The sequence below is a fragment of the Corvus brachyrhynchos genome, unplaced genomic scaffold (assembly GCF_000691975.1).
Source record: "Corvus brachyrhynchos isolate BGI_N302 unplaced genomic scaffold, ASM69197v1 scaffold22, whole genome shotgun sequence".
Lineage (NCBI taxonomy): Eukaryota > Metazoa > Chordata > Aves > Passeriformes > Corvidae > Corvus > Corvus brachyrhynchos.
The window spans coordinates 4198930-4217593 of record NW_008238355.1 but is presented as its reverse complement, the minus strand read 5'-3'; the positions used below and the strand labels follow the sequence as shown (position 1 = coordinate 4217593).

General features: G+C 37.5%; 1 protein-coding gene across 5 annotated transcripts in view; it reads left to right on the top strand.

Annotated features, from left to right (window-relative positions):
• The window catches only part of PCGF3 (polycomb group ring finger 3), a 55004-nt gene extending 38376 nt beyond the window's left edge, over nt 1-16628 (top strand). For all 5 annotated transcript variants that reach the window (XM_017735383.1, XM_008634544.2, XM_017735382.1 and 2 more), the window contains 7 exons: nt 551-647; nt 4369-4424; nt 5388-5498; nt 5996-6084; nt 7772-7909; nt 9874-9954; nt 11298-16628. In XM_017735383.1, the coding sequence (XP_017590872.1) occupies nt 551-647; nt 4369-4424; nt 5388-5498; nt 5996-6084; nt 7772-7909; nt 9874-9954; nt 11298-11345 (620 nt within the window). In that variant the 3' untranslated portion in view covers nt 11346-16628. The remainder of the gene's footprint in view (nt 1-550; nt 648-4368; nt 4425-5387; nt 5499-5995; nt 6085-7771; nt 7910-9873; nt 9955-11297) is intronic.
• The last annotated feature ends 2036 nt before the right edge of the window (nt 16629-18664 follow it).

The window sequence follows — 18664 nt, the reverse complement described above, 5'->3', positions numbered from 1 at the left end:
CTAATACTGGGGATCTGTGCAAATGTAATTTTTTTCCTGGTAGAAGTTTAACTGTAGTGTACTCTGTGAGAATAGACTTAAAATAACACCCAGATATCCACTTTCCAGCTTTGGAAATTTTTTTTTGTCTTGGTTTCATTGCCACCACACACATTTGCTCTATATGTTGCCATGGTTAAAGCAAGTATGTTTTGTTTAATATCTTAATGGCAAGTAGTTCCTGTAGTGTCATCCATGCAAGCTGCTAGAAATTGTTGTTCTAGTAAATTTCAAAGTGGGATTTTGTGCTGTATGCTGCATTAAGAAGGTTTTTGATAAGTATGGATGCTTTAATTCTAGTGCATCCCTTCTCTGTATTGAGAACATTAATGAAAGGTACTGGAAACTGTATTCTGCAAATTAGACATCATGCACATATGATGTAAAAAAATGAACTTGATGTAAATTTCAGTAATGTGCATTTCTGTGACTGTACTAAAACAGACTTTTATTATGCTACTTTTATATGCTATTTTTATTCCTTTTTAATTGTGAATGTCTTTGTCACTAGTCTGTAGAAGCTGCCTAGTGAAATATTTGGAGGAGAACAACACCTGTCCAACCTGCAGGATTGTTATACATCAGAGTCACCCATTACAGTATATTGGGTAAGTATAAAAGCAGAAGTGCGAGTAGGTTCACTCTAGACTGGTTCACCCCCTTTGATACAGTACAGCTAGTCCCAAAATTTTCATTCTTGCTTATCAGCATGTTAAACACTAAAAAAGAAGTTTGAAGGGGATTGAGGAGATACAGGATAAAACTTTAGTTATGAATTTGCAAAATTCATGCATGGCAGCTTGTTCCAGACTTCAAAAAAAACCCAAAGCATACACTTAAATGTCTAATTTCTGTGTGATTTTTAATGGGATTTAGTCATTCCTCTTTTTGTATGCTTGAATTGTAAAAATAATATATATGAAACATTTGTAGGAATTATACTTTTAGAAAATTACAATAATTAGTCTCAGTTGGACAATGCTTTTCAGCATCTGACAGTTATGAGATAAATAATTTTCAGCTTTATCGTTCAGCTAATCTTTTAAGGGTCTGCTTAGGTCATAGGAACGGGAAAGAATGTCATAGTATCATCATAAAATGGTTTGGGTTGGAAGGGACCTTTGAGAGATCATCTAGTTCTAACCACCCTGCCATGGGCAGGGACATGTTTTGCCTGGACCAGGTCACTCAAAGTCCCACTCAGCCTGGGCTAAACATTTCCAGGGGTGGGGTATGTACAACTTCTCTGGGCAACCTCTTCTGGTCTTGCCACTCTCACTGAAGAATTTCTACCTGTTATCTAACCTACACCTGCTGTCTTCTAGTTTAAAACCATTCCCCCTTGCCCGTGTCGAAAGTTTGTTTCCAGCCTTCTTGTGGGTTCTCTGCATGTACTGGAAGGCTGGTCTGAGGGCTCCCTGGAGTCTTCCTTCTCCAGGCTCTACAGCCCCAACTCTCTCAGCTTGTCTAAACAGGAGAGGAGGTCCATCCCTCTCATCATTTTCGTGGCACTCCTCTGGACTCACAGCAACAGGTCCACATCCTTCTTATTTGGGGGCTTCAGAGCTGAACGTAGTGGTCTAGGTGGAGTCTCTTGCAGGCAGAGTAGAAGGACAGAATTCACCTGCTTTGATCTGCTGGCCAAGTTTCTTTCGATGCAGCCCAGGATGCAGTTGGCTTTCCAGACTGCAAGTGCACTTCGCCAGGTCATGATCAGTTTCCCATCCACAAGTCCTTCTCCTCAGGGCTGCTCTTAATTACTTCTCTGCCCAGCCTGTAGCTGTGGTTGGGATTGCCCCAACCCAGGTGCAGGACCTTGCACTTAGCTTTGATGAACTTTATGAGCTTCACATGGACCCACCTCCTAAGCATCCCTTCCCTCCAGCATGTTGACTGCCCCACACAGCTTGGTGTCGGTGGCACACTTGCTGAGGGTGCCCTCGATCCTACTGTCTGTGTCACTGACAAAGATCTTGAACAGCACCAGTCCTGGTACTGACCCCTGAGGACACCACTTTTCACTGGTGTCCTTTTGGATATTGAACCATTGATCACAGCTCTTCTGAGGGCAACCATCCAGCCAATTCCATATCCACCAGGTGCTGCATCAGCCAAATCCCTGTCTCTTCAGTTTAGAGAGGATGTCATGCAGGACAGCATGAGTCACCCTTTCCTCATCCACTGCCTCTGTAACCTCATCATAGAAGACCACCAAAGTTGTCAGACACTGCTCTTAGTGAAAGCCATGTTGGCTGTTGCCAACCACCTCCTAATTTTCCATGTGTATTTGCATAGTCAAATTGCATTTTCACTAAGTATTTTTGTTGGGTTTTTTCCTCCTTTAGTTTTTAGAAAAGACATTCTCCTTCTTTTCCTTAAGTGCTTTCTTTTCATTTTACTGCAGTGTAGTAACTCCTGCTGATGAAAATACATTGTGACGGTGTGTCTGCATAAACTGTTGCACATCAAGTAGTGTTTTGTCTTCCATTATAAAGAACTTGGGTTTGTTCACAGCATTTTTCGATATGCCTTTCTCACTTCTATAACAATTTCTGAAGCAATGGTTATAGCAAATGGGTCTGATTTCACTTTTACAGAAAACTCGATATTCCGTACACAGTTGTATTTTTCAAGCTCCTCCTCATTCAGGAGCCTGAAACTATGCTCTCTACATTTATATAATACACTGATAATAGCCTGTATGAGTGTATAATTGAAGGGACAGGTAGATGCAAATAGGCAAGAATGAATAAATGACATGCAAGATAACATGTTTGCCTTGCTTCAAAAACCTGTTTGCTGTGCAAAGAGGGGCCAGGAAACAACGTGACATTGAGAACAGCTAGAAGGGAATTTGTTATTTGTTTTTTTTTTTGTTGAATACACTTCAACTTAACTCAGCTGCTTGAACAAATTGTAAAATACTGCCCCATCAAAACTGAAACAGACTTTGTAGGGTCTACTTTGTCTGGTCTCCTTTTGGGTATATTTGCTTACCTTTCTTAAAAATAATTGGGAGTCCGAAGTTTCACAAGATGTTTGAAAATGGAGATTTAAACTCCTATTCATCCTCCGTCTGTGTGGAAAATAGGTAAACCAAATGTATCACCTTGTTCACATTTCTAAATACTGTTAAGTAGCATCATAGAGTCTTAAAATTCTTTGGAACCTTAAAGATCATCTGTATCATCTAGTTCCAACCCCCAAATTCTCACCTCTGATGTAATAGTGATGCCTTATTTACGTATTTTTGTTGAAATATTTTTGGCAATGTGTCTGCAGTCCATATGTGATACTTCATAATCCCAGCCTGTACAAATGGGATTGCTACTGGTCAAAATGATGTGAATTTAGGATAAATGATATTCTGAATCTTGTTGTAGTGCTACTTAAAATATTGTAATTAGTGTTTGTAAATGTCTTGATTTGTCACCTTTCTGTGATTGTTCACTGATCTCCACTGCTGTGAAGTGCTCATGTCAGGTGATGAGAAGCCTGAGACTACTCTTGTAAGCCTTTTCTTTTCAAGTCAGATTCAGGACTTGATGACGCAAACTCTTTTGGGGTAATGACATTGCAGCAGCCAAGGCAGACACTTGAAATGCTTATTATACTATTTTTTAATTGGAATTTAAGGTAATATTTCATTTCTTTCAGACTATGACTTATTTTAGACTAGGACAGGATTTTTCTAGGTGAGGTGGGAATGAAAGTTTAGAATCTTAATTGGCCCTACTGTTATACTTGCAGTGGGATTATTACCTTTTCTTCATTTGAGCCATGCTACCTGTACGGACTACTTAGCTACATAACATTTCTCACAGTTAAAATGTTGTCTTTTAAGAAGAAAGTAAACTTTAGTTGTTGTGATCTTTTTCTGTGAACTGTTCCTCTTGAATTTTAGAAGAATCCTAGTAAAGATAACTAATCTATAACTGTGAGAAACGAAGTCTATAGGGGTGAGAAACAAGTTATCCTTGATTCTTTTGTAATAAAAATGAGTTTATTTCTAAGTTCTAAAAGAATTTTAGACTATTAGTGACATACTTGTCTTGATGCAGAAGGACATATTCAGTGGAGTGATTTCCTCCACGGACTAGTCTTTCTCAAACTTTCATTTGTTTTCTGTCTTAGCCTGTACTTTTTTATAATTTATGTTGCTGTCCTCCCTGGTTTGATAGAAACATCGATTTGAGATGTAAAATTCTTATTAGGTGAATTTAGAGATTTTTGCATGTGGTTAGTACTGGAACTTTTTAAAGAGAAATGTTTTGAATCAAGATGATGAATTTAATCTTTTGATTTGGGTGTTTGTTTTTTTTTTGCTAGTCATGACAGAACAATGCAAGATATTGTTTACAAACTTGTGCCAGGGCTCCAAGAAGGTAAGTTGTGGTGTGACCTTTCTAAAAGTCAGTTTGCACATACTTCTTTGGCATTAAAAAAAACAAAGTTTCAAGTGATGAAAAAGGAGGGGGCAACTGAGGAAAAATACAATGGAAAACCAGATTCTTTCACCTGTGTAATTTTTAGCAATTAATTTAATTTCTTGCCTGTACTAGCAGAAATTGAGTGTGGGGGTGGTGAGAGGCAACATGGGATGTTTCTTCCAAGAGCGGTGTTAAGTAAAGCAGAATTCAGCTTTTGAATGTTGCCATACCATAACTCTAATCTGTTTTTGTTAAACTGTGTACCTGTTGTGCAAGCTTTCTAGAATTCTCAGAGGTAAAATGCAATGCAGAACTACTTTTAGTTTCTGCTATTCTAAGAGTTCTTTCTTATCAGGGAACTTTCAATTTCTGGTTTCATAATCCTCTTTGACACTAGATCTGTTTAACTAAAGAAATACATTATAAAAATTGCTCAGTGTTTTTTTTTTGTCTTAATGTATGTTAGAGCTTTCATTTAAATAGAGTATTTTAATCTATTTAAGCTGCTTTTTAACCAGAGCATTTTCAAATATCAGTGAGATTAAATTGATAATATAAAAATTATTTCTAGGATCTTGAAAATCAGAACTATAAATAAAAATTCAAACCCAGTGTTTTGACTGAAATACGGTTATATTCAAAATGGGGGTTATTCAAAATCAGCTGAAGTATTTTAAATACCATCTCATTCTAGCAGTAATGCTGTAATAATAATTATACAGACAACTTAATGCTATTCTAACTCGGAAAAATAAGATGAGGCATGACTTGATGCGGTAGCAGAGATAGAAGACAGTAAATAATGACACCACCACCACCACTTGTTGGCAATCCTTAAGTGGGAAGGGATTTGGAATAACTTCATAAATATTGCATTAGAACTTTATTACAGGGATTAATATTTGCAATTTTAAACAGCGGAAATGAAAAAGCAAAGGGAGTTTTATCACAAACTGGGCATGGAAGTTCCAGGGGACATCAAAGGGGAGACATGTTCTGCAAAACAGCACCTAGATTCTCATCGAAATGGTAAATAGTCCCTTATTTATTCTGTCTTTGGTGGGTGACAGCTAGTAAATAGATAAACTGTTCTTTTGGAAGTATGTGCCCAGCTGGTATTTTACAGTCACAGTTTTTCCTAGTGAGGAATAGAGTCAGCATAGGATTGTTGCTTTGTCCCTTATTTGTGCACAGAATCTTTGTTTTCAGCTGTTAATAGCATGTTGCTTGTGGCAAAGTCAGTCTCCATAGCAGTGCCTACATGGGGATTGTGAAATTACCCAGCTTCTGGGCTGGTAGCAGCTGAACTCCGTATGTGTTGCCCTCTTTCATGTCATGGGCTGTTGGCTGCAAGTGTTGCTTGAGCCAATAAGCACAGTTTGGGAGTAGCAAAGTTTATTCTATACTGCGAGCCTGAACTGTGCTGTTTTAATTGTATTATCTCTATGAGCTGCTGCTGAGTATATCCGGGGTTTAAATATAAAAATAGTATATGTATCCCATATATCTGGCTTTTTTTATCTAAGGTGAAACTAAAGCAGATGAAAATATAAATAAAGAAACTTCGGAGGAAAAACAGGAAGAAGATAATGACTACCACCGAAGTGATGAACAGGTGGGCTCATAGGGCATGCTCTAGTTTTATCTTGTATTTTAGCTGTTGTGCTTTGGTAAGATAACTTCGATAATCTAACAGAGAAGAAAATAAACTTCTTTCAAGCTACTTTTTCTGTTCTCTGATACAAACAAGATGCAGTTTGTGCAATGCTTTTTTGTAAGCATGAGGTTTTACCTTTGAGTTTTGGCAGGAATAGACAATACATTAAAGACATTTGCATTAAGATTTGATAGTTCTGAATGTTTATGAATTTTCAAAGTATTTATTTGCTTTCAAAACAAATTAATGTAATTTTTCCCCTTCTACAGGAGTGTACCCCAGTGTTACCATGATACATTGAGGTGAATGTGTATTGATAATTATGAATTAAACCTTTGGCATTGTTAACACATTCAGTGCGGGTAGCTTGGGGTGCAGTTGCAATGAGAGCTGTAGGTTGAGCTCTGGATGGGAGCCCAAGTCAAGAGGCCATGAACTGCCAACTCTTGGCACAGGAAAGGGCACAGGGACCTGTGGCACCAGCCAGGGAACTGGACACTGAGACACAGCAGGAGCTGCGACCCCCAGACTTCGGTGCGGGGGGACACTGAGACACAGCAGGAGCTGAGACCCCCAGACTTCGGTGCTGTGAGGGTACAAAAGCCCAGGGGTTCCTTTGTTCACAGTCCCTCCTCAGAGGCACCAGCTCGAGCTGTTGTTATTTAGTTATTGCACCATGATTAAGCTATTTGAAGGACCTGGATGTCTGAGAATCTGCTGTGGGAAACCTGGGGTTGAGCTGGTAAGGAGTCCTGGTCAGACTGTGAGTGTGGGAGGTGTAGCTGTGAAGGGGCTTCAGTTCCAGCTCAGGTGGTGTGAATGTGGCTGCCAGAGTGGCTTCTGGATGGTCAGACAGGGAACTTTCCTTAACAGCACTCTTACTAACTTACTACATATTTTATTTTCAGCCTTTAATACTAAGACAGTGTTAGCTCTATATCATAAAAATATCATAAGAGTGGGGAAGGCCACTGTTAAATTTGAAACACAAAGCTTGTTTGAAGGTGGAAACTCCTTTTGGGATAAACAAGCCATGCCTTTTATGTTTTCCTGTTATGTGTGTCCAGAGTAACTTTAGCTTGGGTTCATTTTCAGTTGCCATGTAAGGGAGCTTTCGAAGGGAGTGTCCTTGTTATTAGATGCTCCTAGTGCAATACAAGCATATCATCACAAAGACCTTAGACTGTAATGAATAGCTGGATGGGAAAAGAAGTGAGAATTTGAAAAATTTGTCATATAATTTGTATTCATTCTTTTTAAACATATTAAAATTAAACTAGATTAGCAGTTGCATTAAAAGTAAGAAGGTATGTTAGAAGCAATCATTAAGAATTGGCAATGGTTTTCTTACTCTTTTCTTGCTCTAAGTTTTAATATATGGTCCTCTTAAGCTATTGACAGCCTATGAATTTGGACTGAAGCAGCCTTGTTCCAACATCAAAGATTACTTTTTGAACATTTTTGTCTATTACTTACCACTCAGCTTATGAGGTCTTAGAAAATGTGGTTTTTTTAATAGGCATTTCAGTTTAAAGGATACTGTGCTTCACTTCATTGGATTAATAATAACTGTGTTTGGAATATATAATAGGGGACTGCAGAAAATTATTCTAGCCAACTCTTGGTTCTTTACCTTTTCCTGAAGGTAAGCATCTGCTTGGAGTGCAATAGCAGCAAATTGCGTGGATTGAAACGGAAATGGATTCGTTGCTCAGCACAAGCAACAGTCTTGCATCTAAAGAAGTTCATTGCCAAAAAACTCAACCTTTCTTCTTTTAATGAGGTAATATTTTAATTTTTAAAAATAAGTTTACAGATATAAAAACTTAAAGGGGTGGGTTTGTTCCTTTGCAAAAGAATGTCTTTATTCTGATTTTGTTTTCAGAAAACAGCATACACTGCTTCTTAAATTATATGTTATATAGCCATTTTCCTGTCCTTTCTTGGGTCTGTACAGGACTTTACACTTAGTTTGCAGTGCATCTTTGCATGTGCATTTATAAATAGTTGAGCTAAAAGGCTTGGTTATGTGCTTCCACGTGTTGAAATGGACTCTGGCAAGATGATTTGTTTGATAGATTGTAGTTGAGTTTATCCCCACCCTTCCAGGAAGGTTGCACTCTGCGGGGTCCAGACAGTAACCAACACTTGGACACTACTGAAGCCCAGTTGAAGAGAAAGCACCACAAATACTTTGTTCTTTTCTGTGTTCTTAGGGAAGCTCAATCTGAAGTTGCTGCCTACCACAACCAGAGTGTTACCAGATGCCTACTTTTCCCTGTCTTTACAGGGAATCGTGGGAAGAATTTAAGTTGACAGGTACAGAAGGAAAGGCAATACTTTGCACTTCTCCTAGATCAGATTCAAAAATTAACAGTGGCAAACTATGAATGCAGCCTCAGTTTATCACATGGCTGGATCTTGGTCACAGTCTCTGGACATCTCAGTTGACTCTGATCTTGACATCTCTCAATTCTGCATTATGACACTGATTCACTGAATTTCATTAAGATACTTCATTCAAATCAAATCATCTGTTTTCCAGTCCAGTGTGTCAACACCTTTCTGCTCAAACTTGTCAACAGCCAATTTGCATCTCTACCACTTTTCCTTCATAGCTTCTGTACACTTCAAACTAACACTCTCTCTGTCCTGTGGTTGAACTATATCTCCAAGCTCTGCCAGTCATCCTGAAACAAAACCATGTATCCTGTCATGTCCTCAGCTGTCTCAGAAGTGGTTGACTCCTGGCTTTAGCCTAGCAAACGTTCAGAATGGGTTTTTTTAATACATTCTTTTGGTATATGCATGTGTAAGCTATCCAGTGAGCTGTGCCAGTCTGTGACTTAAAAACCTGCTTGGCTTCTACTGAAAGAAAAACTTTCAGGAGTACTGTTCATTCTTTTGTTATCTCTTTCTACCCTCTTAAAAAGTACATAAATGGTGGTGTAATCATTCTACCAGTACCAAGTAACATAGAAGAAGAACTTGAGCTTGTGGTCACTTGGTTGCTTGATACAGACTATTCCAGGTTTGAGTTACTGTCATGTAAGTGGACTGCCTGCACATTCAGGCCTTTCTGGGCTGTGGGGTAAAGCATTGTGATATAAGGCACCTTGGTGGAACTTACTGTTTTAGTTCATGTTCCCTGGTTTTAGTTCATGTTCAGATATTGTAGTTCAGCTGATTAGTATAGTCATATGATCCTCATGCTTTTATGTTGAGATCCTCACTGTTTCTAATATTGAGATTTTTTAAAACTGAGATAGAAAATGAAAAATACTTGTTGAGTATCTGCAAAAAACCCATAAATATAGCATATGAGTATATGGCAGAGAGGGTTTTTTAAAAAAAGTCTTGTAACAATGCTGCCTGACTGGTGTTAGGTAAAAAAAAAATCATAGCATGCTAAATAACAACTCTCTTTCAGACTTCTATCTCCTTGCTCATTTATTCGACCTTTTTAAAAGCATGTAAAGCTTTCAGGAAAAGGTATTAGTACTGCTTGGGAAGATAAATCAAGCAGTTAAGTCCAGATCATACTGTATTTCCTAGGCAAGCACTGACATGGTCTTTCAGTACTTCATGTTGAGAACAGATACTATCTTTTCTTTCCGGGCAACTGCAGGATTACCAGTTCCAGTATCTTCAGAGCAAAAATGTCTTGTCAAGTGTGTAGTATTATGTGAAATACGTTGTTTGATGTATTGGGTCCCAGTGAATTAACTGTCGCCTTTATTTTGTCAGCTGGACATATTATGCAATGAAGAGATTCTTGGCAAGGACCACACGCTCAAGTTTGTAGTTGTTACTAGATGGAGATTTAAGGTATGACACAATGGTTCAATGTAAATCATGAAGTGACCAAATAAAATGGTTATAAAATAGTGATAATTTGGAACTATACTGCAGTAACTGCAAACTCAATAAAAAGGTACTTCTATGAATATCTGCTACAGCATCCTTAGACACCAAGTATTTATTTGTTTCCAGTAAATGAAGGAAAGGAGAATTAAGTATTCATTGCAGGAGAAAAGAGAACACTGCATTAGCTGTCAAATTGTTATCAAGTCTGGCAAAGGAAGGGGAAGCTACAAAAAGTAGTATTTTTAACTCTTTCAGGTGGTAAGAATGAATAGCAAAACAACACTTAGGATGGAAGTCAACACTGAACAGAGTCAGTATATGTATACATGGAATTATTGGAACAAGAAGTTTGTATTTGTAATGGAAAAGCAACACATTCTGAGCATACAGTGTACACTGAGGTGAAATCACTCAATGGCTTTGGATAAGAGTCACAGGATAAAGTCAGTGGTCAGTGTTAAAAATGGAGAGATGTCACAAGTGGAATCCTGCTGGAATCCGTTTCGTATGGTGTTTCTGAATGACCTGGAAATGGATTTGAGTAGTTCATTAACAATGCAGTGACAGCATTGTCGTTATTTAGGTTAGTGACAGATTGATGATAAAATGTTGGATGAAGTCTACAATTCTGAGTGACAGGTGATTAACAAACATCTGAAGTTGAATGTAGGTGTAGATAAAAGGATACAATGGAAATGTTAGCAATTTGTGGGGTAGCAGGGAGAACCAAACAGGAGCATCAAATTGATGTGCATCTGTACAGTCTACTCTTCACCTTTATTAGGGAGATCTGTGTGAGTCGTGTAGAAAACAGAACTGTAAACTGCCTTCCCAAGTGAAGGAAGTGGTAGATGGAAAATGAAACTGAGACTTGGAAGGTCCAGAACAAAACAAGCAGAAGTAATTGTTTTCATGAGACACAGAACTCCATGGTGCAGGATGTTCTGGTTCTTACAAGTTTACCTATTCATAAAAAAAAATTAATAGATACTTTCACAGAACAAGAATCAAGTGAGAGCCATTATATATGAAGTACCACATACTCTAATGCTGCTTTCTAGATATGTCCCTTACTTCAGGGAGTTTTCCAAGATAAACAGATCTGCTCCCGAGATAAAGGGGAAAGGGTTCTTCATCTCTTGAAGATGAAGTTGCACCTTGTCTTTGTCTTGGTGAATTTTTGACAGATCAGATAGCTGCTCTCATCTTTAGTTGAAGCTTTAGTTTATGACACAGAAGTTCCTCCTACTGAACAGAGCAGTTCTGGGTTTGTTTTTTAACTTACTGGTATTTCTGTCTTGCAGAAAGCACCTCTACTGTTACATTATAGACCCAAAATGGACTTGCTGTAAGGGAACTTTATTGTCCTTCTGGACAGAGCTTTTTGCAGAGACTATCATCTGGCACCTTCTTAGTGCATCACTAATCACATGACACAAACCAGCTGAATAATTTTGGAAGACTGGAGGGCTTTCATAGAGGACTGTCCTGAATATTTCTTCTAGGGATGCATTTCCTAGACTTCTGGGCAGAAAATATTTATACTTTTTTTGTACGGAAGAAAGAAGTTTCAACTCAGCAAGACACTACCAGCATTAAGTTTACAGATACTGAAAACACTTCACAGTTCCATGTAGCTCAGCTTGATTTGTCTCTTACAGTTACACAGAAAAAAATTAGAGTGTTGTGGGGTGATATAAATATGTTGCTTTTGACACCAAGTTGCATTTAGTTACTTTTCGCATTCTAAATCTTTAAAAACTATATTTTTGCAAAGTGTTATTGTCTTATATAGTATGCCTGATTGCATTGGCTTTATTCAAGTTATTCTGTAGAGCATTGAACATACCTAATAATACAGTGACTGGTGATAATTTATTATGCTGCATTGAAAACTTAAAAAAATATGGGAAACCAATAAATTCATTTTTGCCCAGTTATTGCTCTCCCTCACCTTGTGTTTTAATAAAGTTTTGATATTTCTGTATACATGTTAATTTGGTAAGACTAATAGAAATAATTTCAGTTGATTTTAATGTGCTGTGATATATATTTTGCTATGGTATAAATTGCACCACGTAATGACAGATACTCACAAGTGCTAGATTTGTGAATTTCTTAAAAAATAAACATTTCTTATGTAGTTGTGGCTTGCAGAAATCAGTTTTTAATTTAGAGAGAGTTTGCTATCACTAGGTATTGAAACAGTGGCTCTTGGACAACTTTGGGAGTATTGAAGATTTTTCATTTCATGGATTAAAACTTCCTCAGATATTATGGGCAGCTTTATATTTCTTTAGCTGTTTTCTTACAAAACCATAGCATTTTCCTTACTGCAGTTCTTAGCTCACTTGGGGTAGGGAGGAAGGGGGAGTCAGACAAGATTATTTTAGCACCTTTTGGCCTTAACTAATAATTTTGCTTGCATCAGCCCTAATGGATGCAAGGTAATACACATTCATGTATGTATGGGTACATACCTCTATATACACATGTAACTATGTATGTTATAGAAAGCACCCTCAATGGCACTTAGCAGGGCTCACTGCACTTTTTGTAAGGCTTTTTGAAATAACTCACTTTTTAAAAACAGTAGTTGAAAGTGATTTCTGCAAGCTGTAATCCACTATGGTATATATAGTATGATTGTGAGAACATTTGTCTGGCACAGGTGTCAAGTCACTGAAAACAGTCTATGCCCTATTATTGCCAGCTGGAAATAGTTAACCTAATATTTGGAAGAGTTTTCCTGTCAGCTGAAAAAGCTAGTTGCTGTTCCTATTATTAAATCCTGTTATTTTTTGATAAATTGTCTTTGGATAAGAAGCCCTGCTTCCTCTTGCTGTGCTCCTTTGCTTCTTCTGTCAGAAAGTGTTACTTGATAACCAGAAGCTGATACTGCAAGAGATTTATCTAAGCATTTTAAATCATCTTCTTTTTGAGTTTTCAAAGCGCTAAGTTCCTCAGCCACATGTCCCTTAATTTCCTTCTTTGGAGTCTTCAGTCCTCCTTTCCCAGCTCTGTTGCTGCTTGTGCTTACCTTTGGCAACAGGGCTTTTTAAAAAATTTTTGATTACAGTCACAGATGTGAATAGGAAGAAAATAAAAAAAAGAAACGTATGTGAGCAGAGAGTGAAAGGAAGCCTCCTGAACTGTGGAGATGGAAAGGAGAGCCACGCAAAGGCCAGAACATGGTGCTGTCCTTGCAGGTGAAAGTCTCAGATAGCTGCATTTGTATGTTTAGGTTACACAGAACTCCATGTCTGGTTCTTGTGTGCATGTCTGTGATTCATGGAATCAAATGTGGCTCTGATTTTGTCTTACTGTTGTGGACTCAGATATGTGTATTTTTAGCTTTTTTTCTGTCTTTTGCTTTACTTGATCTGGCAGAAAAGAACAAATGAGATCATATGTCTACCATTTTTTAAACTTTACAAGAAAACAGTGAATGCCAGTGGTGTGGATGTGTACACAAGCTGACATACTGGGCCTTTCTGGAGATGTGCTTTACATGGTTGTTGCTGTTCTAGTGTAAATAAGAGGCTGGCTTTGCCAGTGAGGCACTGAGAATATGGACAGGACTGTAAGGCTCCCTGCTCTGTGCACCCAGAGTATACATGCAGTGGCTGGACCTGATGTAGACATAAAACTAAAGCTGCCAGACAGCATTCTGATTAACCACCCTAATCAGAAAACATATATATATGTATACACACACACACACAAAAACAAATATATATACATATACACGTATAAATGAGATCTGTCTACCTCAAGTGTGTGTACTGCAGAAAACTTTTGTATGAATAGATATTGACGCAGTGCTGTTAAAGTACATTGGGACTTCATTACCTCCCTGTGTACTTGAGCAACTGAGAAATTAATTATGAACACATAAATTCCGAAGCCTTTCAAATCTATTTCTTGCTGTAACAACTTACAATACAAAACTTAAAAGTTTATAACCATCTTTAGAATCACTTGAATTTGTTATGGTGCTATCAGTATATAGAAAACTCTGTTTATAACTATACGGATACATGAATTCAAGCCAGTATTAATACCTATAGCTGGGGTTTTTGCTTGTATTTGTGTGTAACTGCTTTTGCAATGTGTTTAATCTGATAAAACCGCACCAGTAAAAAAAAAACACAATAACACCCAAACAAAAAAACCCCCAAACCAACAAAAAATCCCAAAGTTACTCAGTTGTTTTTCTAAATTACATGTGATAACATCTTCACTACAAAAATTTCCCTTGGGAATGGTGTGACTGTGTCTGGACCATATGTTCGTCTCACCAAAAGGCTACAATGCAGAATGAGGTCTTCTTTGGGTCAGAGCCTTGTTTCATTTCTGTGACACTTAAGAGACAATTTATAACAAGATTGTATTGGGTAAAGTAACCCTGATACTGTTCAAAGTTGAACTAAAATTTGAACTTGGCCCTAGATATTTCTTAGTCCTGGTGAGATCATGGTAGTTTATTTTGGCTTTTGTGAAGATGCCATTACTGTGAAGTAGTTTTTACAATTTCTTACGCTGGTAAATAGTTGGAGTAAGGAAGTATCTTGTTGCATTATCCTCAGCAGCAGTGAGACTGATGAATCATCCAGGCTCAGAGTCTCATTAAGTACACTTTCATTAAAAATAAAGAATTCAGATAGAATATAAACTATTGAATTTAAATAAGATTTGGGGGTTTAAATTTTATCTTTATAAAATTATTTATTCTATTTTAAGCCTTCTGTCTTATTTTACCATCCCAAGTATTTTTGGTTTCAGTGGTCCAGCTTTATTTACGGGCATATAAAATGAAATTGTAAGATGGTTTTACAAGCTTCTTCCTTTTACATTGAGTTTGCGTAGCTTTCATCTGTATGTTTTTGTTTTGTATGGATAAAGAGCATTACTTATGCTTTTGTGCAATAGGTTTGAAACATGCATTTATTAGGCATATGTTTAAATTGTAAATGTAGCATCTACTTACCATTACATTTAAAAGGAATGTAGATCGCTTTTCTCACTTGTTCAAATGGAGTTTTGTTGGGGCTGTTGTTTGGGGGTGGGCATGTGTGTTTTTTGCTTTGTTCCATTTTTTATTTTAAGAGTGAAATGGGGGATTTAAAATTTGTGTAAGTACAAGAACTATCTGTCAGCAATATTTTAAAATAAATGATCTTACAAGAAACCTTAATGTGAATTGTGGAAGCAATCGCCAAGACTTGCAGCCTATCTGAAAATGTTTTGTGCCATTGTTAGGTCTGGTATATTTGTGTACCATCAAACCTGGGAATATTTTTTTCTACTGGTTGTGCAATAGTATACACAACACTGTCACCTCAGGAGATATGGGACCGTAAAAAATATCAGACTACAACTGTGATGGTGCTATTTTTTCCAATAGGCTATGAGCCTTTGAAAGCTCATCTGGCTCTTATTGTCTTTGTAACAACACAGTCCTAGGGGATTTACAGATTTTTTTTTTTCTACTAGATGACAAATATAACTTGCTATTTTACAGCATTCCGCATATTACATTAAGATAAATATAATAGGAAAAAGCCAACCAGTCTGTACATCAGTGAGATGAGTCTTAGGTACACGGTTTGTACAGAAGGCTTTACTGAACAGAAGAATCAAGTTTCTGCTTTTCCTCAGGTAATCACTTCAGTTTGGATGTTTCTCTGAAAACGTTAATGCAACTTCAGTTAGTCTGCCTAAAGTTGATAACAGGGAAAGAAATTGTTCCACACACGAGTCACCCTACATAAGATATAATTAAATGTTACTTGGGTCTTGAGATCTGTTTTTGAAGAAAAAGCTGCAGAGAGCAACATTAAAGAACATGGAACAATGCTTCAATCTCTGCTTTAATCACAACTTGCAGTCAGGACAAAAAATACCTAGGAACTTGGGTCTTGTGGCAAGTCAACGGATTATGTTTTACCTGCTTCTGCAAATTAAAGGTGTGACTCCACTATTTGCTCCATATTTTATCCTACTTGGAGCTTTTTGGAAATCTTTTGAAGCCACGATGACCTATCCATGTCCTGGTGGTAGGGTAGGAACTAAATGTCCAAATCTATGAACATCTACATTGGTAACTTTACTAATAACATGGAGGTTCCACAGAAACCAGTGGGATCATTCATGCAAACAGATAGGTATGGCTGAAGGAAGAACTCCTGAATTTTGAATACTGATGTTCCACTATTTTTGTTATTTCTGTTTGAAACTGAAAGTATTGGTTTGATGGAATCTTTAATTCAAGTGACTTATCTGGACAAAAGGAAAGTTTGTTCTTTCCTTCTGCAACAGGATTATTTTGCAGTAAAGGGACAATTAGCCAGTGCAACCACTAAGCCTTTTATCCTCATATGTGGCATAATAAAGATTCTGGAACTGTCAGAGTGTAAAACCATATTTTTGGCTTAGCTTCATTTAAAAGTTTACAATTTTTTATGCTTTGTGTTGCTGTGTAATTTCTGTACTACTGGTGGCTAGTTTTGTCTGAATAAGCCTTTTGGGGATTAATGCTTAATGTTTTGATTTTATGATAGTGAAGCTTGTATCTGGTGTTTTGCCAATGAATATTATATGCTTGTTAATAAAAGCAGAGAAACTAACTGAAACGCTGTGAGGCTGGAAGTTTTTGTCCCATTCTCTCCCAGGAGCATAAGGAACTAGCAGTTGTCTTAGCACTGAATAAATGCAGTGTGACTGAAACAGAGGTGGTGTGGCATTGCATTGTCATAAAATTTAGGATGGCCTAAAGTATTACTTCACTGGCAGTTTGTCTGTGACAAGTGCATGTCAAGTAACTGCCAGATAGGAAATTAAATGGCTTCAGTCACCAAGAGGGAGAGCAGCATTATCCTGGTGTCTTTAGGTACCTGGATAAAAAGGTACTTACCTGACCTGTATGTGTTCCCACCCTTACGAATGCCTGGTTGAGACAATACAGTAACAATGCAAAACAGATGCTACAGTAGTTGAATTTCTTGCAGCATCTACATGCAGTAATGCAAATGTATAGCTTGTGAACTGCTCTACGTGCTGAGAGGGCAGGACCTTTATTTACGCTCTTGGCTTGTTAGGAACTGCCAGCAATTCTGGGCTGCTTTGAAGTCGGTTTTATTCATACATGTATTTCTTAATTGCACTGATAGTACCCATGCATAATTGTCCTGAGGAAATCAGGCATTTGCCAGTTAAAGACTTCATTTAAATACCAGTATGAGAGACTGACTGCAGAAAGGTCCCTGTGTATAGTAACTTAAAAGTGAATGAAAGTTAGCACTAGTTCAGCAAGTGTTACATTTTGTAAGTCTTCCATGCCTTTATTATAAGTGGTTCTAATACTTACCTGAACTTTGTACTACTGTTTGCTTCCATCTATCTGTGAAGTAACCAGTGATGGGTCTGGCTCCCTCCCTTTCCTGAACATGGTGTTAATATAATAAATAAAAAGTAAAAACTTTTCCTGTTTGATTAAAATTCCCCAGCATCCCAAAAAGAAATTGTGCTAACAGTTGTGTTAGCTAGCCCTGAAAGCATAAACCTGCCCCACAGCCAGTAGGAACTAACTACATTTTTTTTCCCCAGAAGTAATACAATATTAGAAAGTTTTTACTGGTATTTCTTACTTTATTTGTAACTGATACTTTCTTATTTTGCTGATTGAGTATTCTGCCATAAAAATCATTACTTTGAGTATAATACCTGTTTTTGTGCAATAACTTCTTCCTTGGGATTAGAGCAGTCAGAGAAAAAAGTCCATATCAATTGAATATGTGCATTTAAGATAGATAAATGCAGCTGTTTAAACCCAGATGTAAACATAGTCACTCAGGATTAAATTGGTCTCAGCTCAGGTTAGGCTTAATCCAGTGCCACATCTGAATAGAGGTGTATTGCAATGCAAATCCCTATATACCTCTGTAACAAATTCCTGCACATCTTTTATTTCAAACATCATCTTCATTTAGCTTTTTATATTCTTGATTTTTGTAGGCTTCCTTTTGATTAGTTTTCCTTTGAGAAAGTCAAGCAATGATCTGGCCTTAGTGGAGAAAAAGGCTTACAAGAGTAGTCTGAGAGATTCAGCTGCTAAGAGGAAGATGTGGTCCACATCTGTATAAATATGTCTAGTCTTTCATGTGGCACTTGTCACTATGTGGAGGTGTTTTACTGAAGGGTTTAAATTGGACATGTCTGTGGTTCGTGTGTTGTGTGTAATGATTGCATGTTGATGTGTCCATGGAAAAAAGAACAGAACAAAAAGGAAAGCCATTAGCTTTAATAGGAAGACTGATTGGGTGGTTTCCATGAGGTCATGTTGCCCTTAAAGCCTTGCCTGTTGTTTCTGCCCTTGTTTGTAGATTGCAATGGTTTCTTCACACACCTGAAGAAAGGGAAGCTTCATTCCCATAAAATTCTTTAAGGCAATTTATTTGTTTTCTCCTTTGCTGCAAAGTTCACTGTCTGTTGCCTGAATCCTGACTCCTTGTTCAAGAGAACACAAAGTCTTTGATCCTGGATGCTCTAAGGCTGCACCATAGACAGTTTCCACTGCTGTTGGGAACAGTGCTGACTGCTGATGCGGTAAATAATGTCTCTACTTCTGGTCTCTTCTGCTGGTTCTCAGCAGGGTGCAGAGCAGAAGTTC